Below are 14,873 nucleotides of genomic sequence, written 5' to 3' on the forward strand. Positions count from 1 at the left end.
GCTTACATGTTGATTGCTAAGTCATTTGTATTCGTACTGAAAATGATATCTACTCTGCAGTGGGAAGTGGCATGCCTTCGGAAAGAAAAATAAAAGGACAAAGAGCTAAGCAATAACTATGTGGCAGTGAGAACACAGGGAAATTAATGAAAATAAACTAAGGTCCCAAATAGTGGGATACTAATAGAGCACCAGCTCTTCAGGATGTTGCATGTTAGTGATTTGCTGCTTCCCCGGCGACATTCGTGGATATGGTAGGTGCTGTTAATGCTATGAAAAACAAACTTGACCTGACAGTTCAGGGGTAGGGCTGGGACATGGTTTCATATTTTAAATCACTAAATCATAAGAAATTAAAAATATGTAAAAAGACTAGGGGACTATGTTATGCTTTGTAAAATTGTATGATTTTTAGGAAAAATACTTGAATATATTTATATTTTAAAAGTTCTTTAGGTTTTTTTTTTTAAATTATAGAAGTAGATTATGAATTAAGTGAAGTTTTTCTTTAAGAATAAGTTGATTCCTCAGGCCGGAGTAAAATTTGTGAATTATATTTATTTTTCTTGACTTGAAGTTTTCCTCAACTTGCATAAGACTATTTTTAAAAAGCTTTTCTGTATTAGACTCTTACAAAAAAGAAATATAATCTAATGAGCAGTTATTATAAATTATAAAGATTTTTAACCATTCTTGAATGTATATTTTTATGTGCTTAGTGAATAGTTGAGTATTTTTTAATCTTGTTTTTAGAGCTATGTGAGAGATGTAAATACTTTGCATTGTTTAAATATTTCTATTGTCTGTGAACTGTGTCTTCATTTTGAGTTAAGATGGTGATGAACATGGAATTATGGGTAGGTGGGAGACTATGGGTGACACAAAATGGAACCAAACAATGATTTGTGTGGTTTTACACCAGTTTACCCTTATGTCACCTATAGTCACAGATTTACATATGCATCAAAACAGGACTATGAGCATACATTTAAACAGGTATTGCTTGTTTGAGGATTACTTCACTTTCTAATTGCTCTGAATGCCAGTGCTTTGAAAGGGCAGAAATTATGGCTGGCATAATTTTTTTTTGCACAGTTCATAACACAGGCTTCTGACAGTTCATTCAACAAATACTTTGGATATTGATGAGTGTATCAGAGAAGCAAAGTACTCCTACTCTTAATTTTGAGCATAATTAGTTCTCAAGAACCCATCCACAGTTTTTCCTGATTACATGAAAATATGGGAGACATGAAAAGAAAAGGAACTTAGAATTTTTACTCTTTCCATCAAAAATGGAATTCAAGAGAGAACTAGGTCAAAAAAAGAACCCCTTTATCACATTTTGATATAACTTTAATAGAAGGCAGTCTTGGGGTTGAACTTCAGTGGTTTCTGAAGGAATAAAAGGAAATGGTTTCTTAAAACTGGAAAACACTTGGTTAGACAGTTAAGCAGGTTTCCTGATGGCTTTGGAGCTGTGATGTACAGCTAATGTCATTGCGCATTTCTAAAAAGAGGATATGTTTTAAAAGGGAAAAACTAATTTACACCTATGTAACCATAAAACTTTTGGGGGAGTGAAATACCTATTATCTTCATGGACCTCTGGAAAACAGTTTGGGTGATGTGAGGTTTCCATGAAGCAAACACTGCCTACATAACCAGATTACTGTGGGTGAAAATCCCAACTTCATTGTTTAACAACTGTCTGACCTTGTCAGGTCTGAGTACTAATTTTTTTGTTTGTAAATGAAGTTACAATGCTTCCCTTGAGAGGTCGTGAAATTTAAGTGATATGATGTGAATCACCCAACAACGTTTGGCACATATGAATCACCCAATAAGACTAAGTTCATTTTAAACACAAAATATGAAAAGTAATATAGATGTTACGTGTCTACTGGTGATATTTAAATGAGATGTAAAAGTACTTAGCACAATGCCTGGTCCAAAGAATTAACTCAACAAAATTAGCCTCTTTAACTCCTCATCTCATCACCTTACAGTTATTTGTAAGTTGGTAGCATTTCATTGAAAATCTAGATTCTTTTAGTAATGATATGCTGTTGAAATCAACTTTTTGAAAAATTTCACTTATCTATTGAAATTGAACATATATTTATTCAGCACTTAGTATATGGTAGGTACTGTGCTAGGCTTCTGGGATCCAAAATTGTGTAACCATAAGAGTAAACACACAAGTAGGTCAAGGATTATAAATCAATGTGTGAAAACAATAATATATGTATACACAGCCTGCTTTGGATACATCTATATCAAATCAGAGAATAAAGGAGGAGACCTCTAACTACAATTCTGATGGATTAGTAGGCCACAACAAGACAGAGAATAAGAAAAAAGACCTTCTAGGCATAACATAGCTTAGCATGACTCATTTTGGGAAAAACTGTAGGTGTTTCAAATCTCAAGAAGGGAAATGATTGCTTGAGACAGATATTGAAGACAAACGGAACTGGATAAGCCCTCAAGTAGCTATAAGTTTATCCTGAAAGCTGTGAGAAACCATTAAGGATCTTGAGGCAGGAGCAGCCCAGGTGGCTTAGTGGTTTAGCGCCGCCTTCAGCAGGGTGTGACCCTGGAGACCTAGGAATGAGTCCCACATCAGGCTCCCTGCAAAGAGCCTGCTTCTCCCTCTGCCTGTGTCTCTGCCTCTCTCTGTGTGTCTCTCATGAATAAATAAATAAAATCTTAAAAAAAGAAAAAGAATCTTGAGACAAGAAAGATATAAGCCATTGTGTAGGGCCAGCCTGGTGGCAGAGACTGGGGACTTCCACAAAGGTTGTATTCTGTTTTTAGAGGAGAAAATTCAGGCAAGGGCTACTAAACCTAGAAGAGTCTATTTGTGTTTATCTATAATCTTTGAGCTGACCCAATGGCTCAGTCAACTCTTAGATGAGAATTTGTAATGATTAAAATGGAACTTCACAATTAGACTGTTGAATTTTAAGTGGTAAAATATTTTCAAGGTTCAACAGCTAAAAGCTTGGAAACTCGTCTAGAATATCCTTGTAAGCCCTCTATGTGATAAAGATTTCTCTCTTTTTATATAACTCCTTAAGAGTTAAGTGCAAATTTGTCTTTTTTCCAATTGACCTCATTTGACTTACATACTTTTTTAAGTTACTTTATCTACATGTATTTTTCTTATTGAACTATATAGTTCAACTGCTAAGAATAAACTCAAGTGAGAAAATAAAATTGCACTCTACATTTTCAATTACACTGATGTCAATTAATTATATGTAAACAATCACTTAAATGCACCAGTGAAACTAAACTTTTAAGGAACTCTGGGGGAAATCTTTTTAGCCATGAGAAGAATTATAGTAAAATTACTTCACAATTTATTTGTTTTATATATATGTATGCCACATGATTCCCTAGAGCAGGGCATACCTACATTTATCATGTTTAGTAGTTAGGATTATGAGCTTAATCTAAAACCATGCTGGCTTCCATGGGAATCATATTAGAAACTAAATTATAGACTTGTAAACCTTTCCAGAAATCAGCAAATACTTGTTTTTTTAAATAATAGTTAAAAATTCTATAGACCCTGATAGAGTGCATTTGTCACTGTTAAACATAGAAGCTAAATTAAACTAAAATTAGTTCAAGAGCTAATTTTAACAATCATTAAGTTCCAATCCTGTGTGTGATTCTGTTGCAAAGGATACTTTTTTTAGCTCAAAGAAGGCCTTTGCATTAAATACCAAAGCCAACAGTGCTCACTTCAGCAACATGTATACTAAAATTACCAAAGCCAACATGAGAAAAAAATATGCCTGAGATCAGGTCCCTGTGATGAAGGTAAAAACAAGTAAAATTTGAATATCACAAAAATTCAAAAAATCTTTTACTGATTATTACTGAGGTACAGACAGCAAAACAAAGAACTCAGTTCAATCAATGACTCTTTTATTTAGCTGGAATATAAACTCTCAAACTTTCAAAAGTACATTTCTGTTTTTTCTGTGCTGTATCATTATCCTTCTCTTGAGACTTTAGCCATAGAACAAGCAGTATGAGTGAATGCCTATGAGCCTACTTTGATGAAGAAAATTGTATGTAATATTTGAAGAATTATATTACTTCTTCCTTCCTATGCTATTTAAAGGAACTGCATACAGTCTGCTCAAGCATAGCACACACTTCTAAGTCAGAGTAATCTATCAATCATCACATATTTGCTGTGCTCAGCATGAAGCTAGGTGTCAGAGGTATGCAAGAAAAGTGTGAATGCACTTGCCCCAGATTTAGAGCAGAAGAATAAAACCTTTCTCATGAAATTATTCCTTGAAAATTCAGGCAAAGTGTGTTTGTTCATTTGTCTGTTTGTTTGTTTGTTTGATTGATTGTTTTCAGGAAAGAAGACCAAAGAGGGACGCATATTCTTATTCAATATTAGAAGCTACGTTTAGTACCTAGTAATACAAGCTTGTTAAACACAGATAATACAGGCTATCAGATCAGTAGAAGACCTAAAATTACCCTGAGAGTTGATGCAGGAAGGGATGTTATCTTGCTCCCAAGATTTTCCTCTCTGTAACAAGGCAGCTTCTTCTTTCATTGCATAGTCAAATGAAACAAAGGCAAGGTTTTCCAAACCGAAGACAGAAGAAAAATTTGAAGATTAGAGGTCACTGACAAACAGCTAATCTGGTGGATAATGACTTGACAGGGCCCCACACACAGAACCACAGGTGTGATCCTGCAGTGGGGTATAGGCACTGTTTAAAAGCTACAAGAACCTCCATTCTTGGAATATTACCTCCATTCAGTTGCAGCTCCCCATAGTAAGCTCTATTGTGCCAATCACAGTAAGTTAGTCTGATGGCTAAGACTTCCTTCTTACAGCACAGTAATTTAATTTTCTTCTGTTAATTACAAGACCGAAGAAAATAAATAACTATACTCCTCAAATTATCCAAATGATTATACCACAGATGAAATTAAACATTTTAAAGGATAATCAAGTCATAGAATTAATATTTCTATCAAGATTATTTATATCAACTAATTAAAAGCTAGCTTTTGAGTTACCAGGCCTACTGAATCAGCTTTTAGTAAAACAATGCTATTGTATTTCACATAAAATATTTCTATTTCTAGCAAAATTTTTCTTGAATTTATGTATTATCCAAACTTGTGTATGGATGGTGTGCAAAGAAACATTGTATTCATAGCTAACCTCACAATTAATCTTTCTTTTTTTGTGACAAAATAAAACTACATTCATTCTTTTTTTTTTTTTTTTTTTTGAGTATAGTTGACACCTGAATAGACATTTTTCCAAAGAAGACATACAGACGGGGATCCCTGGGTGGCGCAGCGGTTTAGCGCCTGCCTTTGGTCCAGGGCGCGATCCTGGAGACCCGGGATCGAATCCCACGTCGGGCTCCCGGTGCATGGAGCCTGCTTCTCCCTCTGCCTGTGTCTCTGCCTCTCTCTCTCTCTCTCTCTCTCTGTGTGACTATCATAAATAAATTTTTAAAAAATTAAAAAAAAAAAAAGAAGACATACAGACGGCTAACAGACACTTGTAAAGATACTCAACATCACTCAGCATCAAGGAAATGCAAATCAAAACCACAATGAGAGGGATGCCTGGGTGGCTCAGTCATTTAAGCATCCAACTCTTGATTTCGGCTTAGGTAATGATCTCAAGATCCTGAGGTGGAACCCAGTGTCAGGCTCCATGCTCAGGCAGTCTGCTGCAGAGTCTCCCTTGCCCTCTGTTCCCCCCCATCCCATGCTTCTCTCTCTCTAAAATAATCAAATAAATCTTTTTTTTTAAAGAACCACAATAAGGTATCACTGTACACCTGTTAGAATGTCTAAAATCAAAAAAACAAAAAACTACAAGTGTTGGTGGGAATATGGAGAAAAAGGAACCCTCATTCACTATTGGTGGGAAAATAAATTTGTGCATCCACTGTGGAAAACAATATAGAGATTCCTCAAAAAAAATTAAAAGTAGAAATACTATATGATCCAATAATTCCACTGTTGGGTATTTGCCCGAAGAAAACAAAAATACTAATATGAAAAGATACATACACCCCTATGTTTATTGCAGCATTATTTACAATAACAAGATATAAAAGCAACTTAAGTGTCTTTCAGTGGATGAATAGATAAAGAAGATGTGGCACATATATACAATAGAATATTATCTAGACATAAAAACAATGAGATTGTGTGATTTGAGACTACATGGATGGATCTAGAAGGTAAGTGAAAGGAGTCAGACTGAGAAAGGCAAAAACTGTATTCATTTTTAACTGAATATTCATTGATTGTATTTGATGGCCCTGGTGATACAATACTTACTAAATATTAGTCCTTGCTATGTTCCTGCCTACGAGGAGCTTGTCCTCCAGTGACAGAGACAAACATGTCAATTGGAAGACAATTTGAGAAATGCCATAAAGGAGCCATGCAAGAAGCTCCTTAAGTCCCCAAGAAGAGCTAGCCTAGCTTCTCAGAAAGTTGATATTTAACCTTGGTCTATCAGGACAATAAGGAGGCATTCCAGATAAAGATGAAAGCAAATGCAAAGGAATGGAAGCAGAAGTGGCTGTGCCTGGTCCAGGGAAAGATAAATTCTATACTATGGTTTTATATATTTTATTTTCGGAACCTACTCCTCCTATGTCATTCCCTGCCCCAAACTGGAATGTGAATTCCATGAGGGCAAGATATTTTGTCTGTTTCATTAATGGATATATTCTAAATACTTAGAAGACTGTCTGGCACATAATAAACCCACTAAGTACTTGTTAAAATAAGGCATTGTGTGTGTGTGTGTATTTGTGTGTGTGCATGCATGCACATGCATACTCGCCTGTATGCATGTGTTGTGTGACTTGGCACTTAGGTATCTCCACAAATGCAAGTGATTTTGGAGAAATGACATTAGGAAATCGTTGGTCTCTGGTCCTCTTACCCCCTTGAGAATACCTGACCTAAAGCAAAATTTTATTTTAAAACTAAGAGTCACTGTGTAGCTTTTATTCTTACATTAGCAAAGTTTCAAAGCCTTCAGAAATTTTTTGCCATCAGAACTGGCATAAGTATCATAAGCCGCAGGTGGAAATAAGTTAAAATGGCTTGCGTCCATTGCATGTTGAAACCAGATAATAAATATTTAAGCTGTGACATTTTAGGAAATCCCATTCAAAGATATTTAATATAGACCCTCAGTGTTGATTTCAAGTAAGCAACAAGAATACCCATTTTTAAAGGTAAAGTGCCTTAATGGCTCAGTAAACAAAGATTTGGAAGATTTGGTAGATAATATGTTCTATGAAATACAAAAATTTCAGTCACACAGTGAAAAATCACTTTCTAAGATATAAAGGACAAGTCCTGGAATTGGAATTATAGTTCACACTTAAAAATACTATAAAGTGTCATCACAGAGTCTACCATTGCTTTTTTAAGAAGACAGTAAAAGGAAGAGATTATATATGCACCTTTTATTCGCTTATATATTTCTTGAAAAAGCTCATGATTAATGATGTTCTGAAGTTACATGTAAAATTTTCCCCTTCTCTCCAAAAAACTCAAAATAGATGAAAATGTATCTTTTAAAAATATTAACTATATACTCTATTCCAGTTTAAGGTATTTTATACATACTTATTCTTCATAATAATCTAATAAATAAGTACTATGCTCCCTATATTATGGATTATAAACTGAGGCTTAGATGGTATCGTTTTAACCATTTTTAAGGAATGAATATTTGAACAGATTCAGAACACAAACTTGGGTCTGTATGATTCTAAAAGTCTTGCTCTTTGTACCACATGATAAAGCTGATTGTGTAACTACTGATTTCTTGACCGCTGATGACAAGGTTTTAAATGTTTGTTATTATTTACAAAGTTTTAAAATATTTAAATTTTATTTAATGACTATATTTAAATTTGGGGGGCCTTATGAACAGAAAAATCACATTTATTTTCTAGCTTACTTAGATATATCTGGTGCTCTTGACAAAAAAATATTTTGATTGCTTACAAAAACAACAATCCACAAATTTTTATGGCACCCATGCCATGGGCAAATATATGTTACACTGTGTACTGAAACTGATGTAAATAAGGGAAAGATCCCAAGGACCCTAAAATTAAATTTGGATAATGAAGCATATATGCTTAATATCTAGTCTCTGCATATCATTCATCTGTTAAAAAATCCACCTTCACGTTTTACTACTTTGATTAATTCAGAGCCACTAATTCATTAGTGTTTGTCAACCAGGAGAGCTCACTCAGATATTTCTCTGTTAACATCAAAGCACCATCAAATTGTGGATGCCCAATGCTAGACTATCTAGATGCCTGTGCATGCTTCGAGAGCAGTGATTCTTTTCCCCTCTGTCTTGCAATGGACAGTGGAACTGCACAAGGCAGGTTGGAACATGGAATAGAATTGATGGTAGAGACTGCACACAGAGACAGGAATTACTTGGAGAAGATCCAAGTAATGAGCTGGAGAATGAGATCTACCTTTTGACAAAAAGGGCCCTTCTTCATGTGCTGCTCACATACCAAAAATGTATTAGAAGAGAAAAAAAAAAAAAGCTAAGTACAAGCTAACCTGTTTGTTTACCATTAAATTTGCAATGTCTAGGATGACACAGTTGTCAATCAATATTTGTTGAATTAAGCAGTAAACAAGCCAGGATGCTCAGGTCATTTGGATAAGTGTAGTTGTCAATAAATGATTAATTGGCATCCTACAGGGATTGATTGATGTAGACTGCTACCTCTAGCTTCACTACAATTTTTGGATGGAAATGGTCAGCTATGCACTCCTTAGAAGAACTGGAAACCCTCATAATGTGTAGATTTTAAATGCTTCTATCTAAACCTGATTCTGGAACTTCTGGTATCTTTTCTCATGGCTCCAGGATGCAGGGCCCATTCCCAATTGAAACAAGTCTAGAGGAGAAGGAAATGGGGCCTAATTGCCGAGGCCACCCTCTAAGATTCATCCTTATCCCACAGAAAGGATTCTAATGTCTTTTTTTGTAAGGTAGATCAACTGAAATCATAGATACTAATATTCATTTATTCCTTTGTCATTTTTTCAGAAACAGAATGCCATTCTGGGCCTAGCTGAGGGAAATAGAAGTGAACTATATATAGTCATAACTCTTTAGGAGCTCACACTCAGGTAGGGAGGCAGCAGACCTATGTATGATACATATGCTACAATTATGTGTCTATCATAAATAAAAGTATGTGTTAATGGGAATTGTGATGTAAAGGTGGAGCTGAAGGGCAGCAAATATACAAAAATGTGGAATAGTACAGTGAGTTTGGGAAACTGAGCATTGTGAGTGGGTACTTATAGACACATCAAGAAGATAGAGCTGGAGAGGTAGTCAAAGCACCTATCATATAGGATCTGTTGTGACATGCTGAGGAAGAGACTTTTTTTCATAAAAGCTTTGAGAAATCATGAAGGCTTTTAAGTAGGGAATGGCAAGGCCAGATTTAGCATTTAAAAATATGATCTTGGGGCTCCTGGGTGGCTCACTCGGTTAAGCATCCAACTGTTGGTTTTGGCTCAGGTCGTGATCTCAGGGTCCTGAGATCTGGCCCCTTGTAGGGCTCCCTGTTCAGCGGGGAGTCTGCTTCTCCATCTCTCTCCCTCTGCCCTTCCCCCTGCTCATGTCCTCTATCTCTGAAATAAATAAATCTTTGAAAAAATAAATAAATAAAAGTATGATCTTATAGGTAAAGCTCCAAGCAAGGGAACTGGTTAGGAGACTGTCGGGGTAATCTACGAAAGAGACAAAGATGACATAAACTAGGTCATCTCTGGCCAGATGAAGAGGAAACCAATCCAAGAAAGGTAAAAGAGGTAGAATCTTCTGGGATGCGTAACTACCTGAGCTATTACTTGCTTGTTTATGACACTTATGACAAGGTTTGGCAGACCACTTATCAGCATAAGACAGATTTCCCACAGCTGTGAATGGGACTTTGCTTTTTTGGGTACTGATACTGAAGATTAGATGTGGGAGGGAAGAATGATGAGTCTCTATTTGCTGGTTTGGTTTACTCCGTGGATTTTGTATGATTTACTTGGGTGTGTGTGTGTGTTTGTGTTTGTTCCCACTGTGTAGCATAGTACCTGGCACCAAAGCACAATGATACACATTTTTAAGCAAACATCTAAAATAATATCTATCACACTTAGAGCATCTGTTCATGTGTCATTTCATTGTATTATCATTTGGCAGACTTAGTCATGCAAGGACATGTACTTGTTTTTTCTGGGAGCTGGAATACAAGAACATGTTACCATTATGTGGAACAAAGGGAATGGGAAAGGGAAGATGGATTCAGTGGTTGGAGAGACTTTAGGGTTGGATCAGTTGGGAAGTTCAGCTTTGTAAGTAATGTACAAGATATTTGGTAGCTTTAGCTATGATTTATTGTCTGCTTCACAGCTAAATGAATGAAAGAGGGTAGGAAAAAGAAACTTACTTTTTAAATCCAAATAATAAAGAACATGTTCAATACCCTATGTTGGGTAAGCATGGCTAATTAGCAAGACGTTTGTTAGTCTAGCTAACCTAAACTTTTAGTTCTCTCGTTTATTTCTCACTGAAAAAGTAAGTCTCCTGCATCATAGCTTTTCGTATTTTTGGAATCTGTTATTGAGTTACAACAATATACATCATATATAATATTACCTGATAGAATAACATAGAGTGGATGATGATGCTTTGTGGATAATAGACAATTGATGAAGAGTATTGTTTTCTCTATTTCTTGTTCTCGGCCAGTCCGATTTTCTGGACTAAATGGCTTTGCATCCTATTCAGTTTGGCCACATAACCTTGAGATTGATGTTGGTATTTTCTCCTTTATTTTTATCCCAGATTTCTCTGTGGTCCACTTTATGTTTATTTTATCACCAGCATTGTTTGCCAACAAATATTCTAGAAGGCAGGGAGAAATGAGAAAGTATTCTTCATTTTCTTTACTCTGGTAATATTGTTCTATGCTTATGTCTCCTGGGTAACTTTAAAAACAAAAACCCATTTTAAGGATATTTATTAGTTAGACTGGTTATGATTAGCCCTCAGGATTTTTAGAAGTTTAAAGTCTCCCTTTAAAAGAGAGAGAGAGAGAGAGAGAGAGAGAGAAGGGAAGGGAAGGGAAGGGAAGGGAAGGGAAGGGAAGAGAAGAGAAGAGAAGAAGAGAAGAGAAGAGAAGAGAAGAGAAGAGAAGAGAAGAGAAGAGAAGAGAAGAGAAGAGAAGAGAAGAGAAGAGAAGAGAAGAGAGACATTTCTTTAAAACTGTATAATTAGATTAAGTGCTGTGGGTTTGTTTGTTTTTTTTTTTAATTTTAATATGCTATTATATACTCAGGCAAGTAAGACTATTCCTAGGAAGAGATGCTTGAAAAGTCAGTAAATAATATGTTGTGCTTAACAAACAAAAAAGCAGTAAGCTCTCCTTTCTTCTTTCTGGCTTTGAGTGTTGTTAGAAGAAATGTTAACTCACGGAGCTCTGGATCCCTGCCTGTCAGATATCGTGGGATTTCTGTTGTTGTTTTATGTTGTTTTCTAAATGATAGTAAAACCATGCTATATATATTTTTCTTCCTGGACATTTAGACATCTCTTGGAAACCAGTTGAAGTTGGTCATTTGTTTTTTATTAATGTTTCAAAAGAGGCAGTAATTTGATTGTTTTGAATTTTTTATACAAAATAATGTAGAGAGTGATCTTTAATAATTGATAATTAAACAGTAAAGGAAATCATGCCCATATTTAAATTAAATATTTTAGTAAGCATTCTTTTATTTAAGTTTTAATTGCATTATTAATTGTCACAAGATATTCCTAGGGAAAAAAACTGAGCATTTCATCTAATTGCAGCTTTTACTGCTTTGAATGATAAAGTGCCTTTGATTTGATGCTGAGCCAGGAGGGCTTGATTGATAATATCTGTCTCAGATGTCACTCTGGGAGAAAAGAATAAAACCTCAGTAGACTTGGTGCATTGCAGCTGTCTCCGCTGCTCCAATTTCTCTGCTCCATTGACGTCATTGGGAGGTTTCAAACCAGTCCAGAGTGTGTAGTAAACCTGCACATAAATGAAATGAAGAAACAGAAAAACACTGATTCATAACCCAACCCTCCATCCAAAGAGGTAGCTATTATATTTTCTCAGATAATGAGCAGATGTTTTCTCCTTCCCTGCACTTAAAAAAAATTATTAAAATGGAATCAGCAATCCAGAAATGTGGGAAAGCCTCTGACAAGGAATGTGAATTGCGTAAGCCCTTCTAAAATCAGATTACATCACAATGAGCCACATTTGTCCAGGGTTCTCAGATAGCATAACCTGCATCCCGCTTATCTCTAAGATCAGGGCTGTCTAAAGCAGAAAGTGGCCTGGGGAACAGCTTTCCCTGGGGGTTGGGGGCAGGACTACTCTAACCACCCAGGCTAGTTCTCTGCACCATTTCCTCCTCTTCTTTCTTCAGACACAGCCTTTTGTTTTGAGTTTCAGAACAGGGGCATCCATAGACAATGGTATGATCACAGAGTAGAGTACAGTATTTTCCAAGGAAGTATTTTTCTTTTTCTTAATGAATTTAACAAAGAGAAAACACACAGGAGGAAGCAGAGGAGGAAAACAAAACCTTCACAATGTTTTTAAAGCTGCTTTGTCAGCTTATTACATTAAATGTATGATAAACTGTGAACTTCAAAATAATTTATCATAGAGAGTTTTTTTTTCTAAATGCTGCCACATATCAATTGAGTGACTAGGCTGAATATTAATGTTCAGAGATGTCCAAAAGCTAATTTTGCTCATGTTGGGCAATTGGGCTACCAGCAGAAGGAGGAATGCTCTCCTTCTCTCTTCCTTAGGCTTGCCCCTTCCTCACTCTCCACCAGGTATGGCAGGAAAAGACTCACCGTTACCAAACAGCTTTCGTTTCTTATTCAGCCAACAATCTCCGTGGCATACAATTTGAAAACAACTACAACAACAACACAAAACAATCTTTATAAACTTTAAAGTCAAAGTTACGTAAGACATAGTTATTGGCCTTCAGGAGTCTAGAATACTGAGGAGAAGACATGGATCTACATGTAACTATTATAAGACAGAGTAGGAGAGTTGCATAAGACAAAGCGATGGCATCTGATTAGTAAATCTTGAATGAAGTAGCATTTCACATAAATACTGAAGGACTCTTGTTATTTCTGCAGGTAAATGTGATGACTGCAGCTATTGTGGGTTAAAGAACCTGCAGGAACACAGCCAAATAAGCAAGATGGTCTGAGAGGTGACAAGAATGATACAAAGGATCATATTTTTAAACTGAAGGCTGGGATCTGGGGAAGGTCAGTTAGGGTCATTATGGAAGACTTTTAAGTACCAGGAGGAGGAGGAGTTTGTAATAATAAAAAGAAATATAAGGGCTTTAATCTCAGAAGTAAAACCATTAAACCTGTGCTTTAGTGTAATCAGTGAAGCAGCCATATGTAAGGTGCACGAGAGAACAGAAAATCTGATTCATGACACCAACTAGAAGGTTCCATAGAAATCGAGGGTGGGGATGAGGTTTGAGGAAATAGGATAATGTGGGACTATGGGGATTCATTCATTTGTTTAAAAGGATTTGTTGAGCACTTTCTACCTGTCAGGCACTATTCTGGGTATGAGAATATGCCAGTAGCAGACTGATAAACTCCTCACCTCATTGTTCTTTCAGTCTCTAAAGGAGGAAATGGAAAAAAGGAGACAAATTCAAGTACTGTGGAGCTAGAAGTAAGAGCATTTAGTAATAGGTCCTGCTGAATGGAAGAAGAGCCCATGCTGACTTGGAAATTCTCTGCTTGACGCAACATGCCCCATAGCCTGTTAGCTAAAAGTGCATTTACTCTACAGAGTTACCCTTCTTCTATTACTATAACATTTCACTTGGATACCATCTAGCTCAGGTATGAGGACTTATGGAAAGATGTTTGGCAAAGCATCACACACTACATATATATATATTATCGTTTGTGGTTGTGAATGCCTTTTTAGTGTATTTTTATTCTAACACAGTATGAATATTTCAGAGTATTTAATCTGGGAAATTGTTTTTTTTTCCCATTTTACTTATCATTTTAAATCAGAGTCAAATATGCTTATATTCATTATGTGTTTTCAAAGAATCTCAGAAAAGTTATTTCAAAGGTATGTTTTTCGGAAGTTACCTTGCCATGTAATCTTTTAATCTTGTTTCTATGATTTCTGCTTATGTTCTAATGTAGTATACATTACGAATAATGATATTAGGTATTGTATAGGGAGCTTTTTTATGACCGTGTGTCCTTTTCTATGACTGAGTGTAGGGAGCAACTAAAATTAATATGCAGGGTGCTAGTTCCTCATGGGGAAGGGTTCAGTTCGGGCTTGCGTATTGATATGTTTTGGGAGCTATGTCATCTTAAGCTTCTAACGATCTTCTTTGAGGTTACTTAAATGTGATTTATCACATAGAGTATAGGTGGGTTTTCCTATGTATCCACAAGTCTCAGAACTTATTCATAATGCTAATTATAATGATTGGTGTTATAAATAAGTTACAATGTATATTTAAAATATTTAGCTGATTAGCATTACAGATAAGTTACAAGATATATTTAAAAACTAGCAGATATTAAGAATCTCATGACCCATCCAAATAAATGTGAGCCACACAATTAAATTATTACCCAGTCCATAGAAACCCGAGGATATTGATAATGACCTCTTTAATGTGTCTGCCTTTTATCAAGTTAAGAATGAGAATTCATGTGAAAGCTG

The 14,873-nt window shown here is 35.7% G+C and overlaps 1 protein-coding gene across 5 annotated transcripts in view; it reads left to right on the top strand.

The window, feature by feature from the left end:
- The window catches only part of PDE4B (phosphodiesterase 4B), a 541,893-nt gene that overhangs the window by 353,145 nt on the left and 173,875 nt on the right, over positions 1–14,873 (top strand). Inside the window, exon 1 of one of the 5 annotated variants that reach the window (XM_072820654.1) lies at positions 190–254. The exons of the other annotated variants lie outside the window; for them this stretch is intronic. Coding sequence (XP_072676755.1) covers positions 205–254 — 50 coding nt within the window. The 5' untranslated portion in view covers positions 190–204. Of the gene's footprint in view, positions 1–189; positions 255–14,873 lie in introns of those variants that run through there. 5 annotated transcript variants of the gene reach the window in all.

The sequence above is a fragment of the Canis lupus genome, chromosome 3 (assembly GCF_048164855.1).
Source record: "Canis lupus baileyi chromosome 3, mCanLup2.hap1, whole genome shotgun sequence".
NCBI classification, from domain to species: Eukaryota; Metazoa; Chordata; class Mammalia; order Carnivora; family Canidae; genus Canis; species Canis lupus.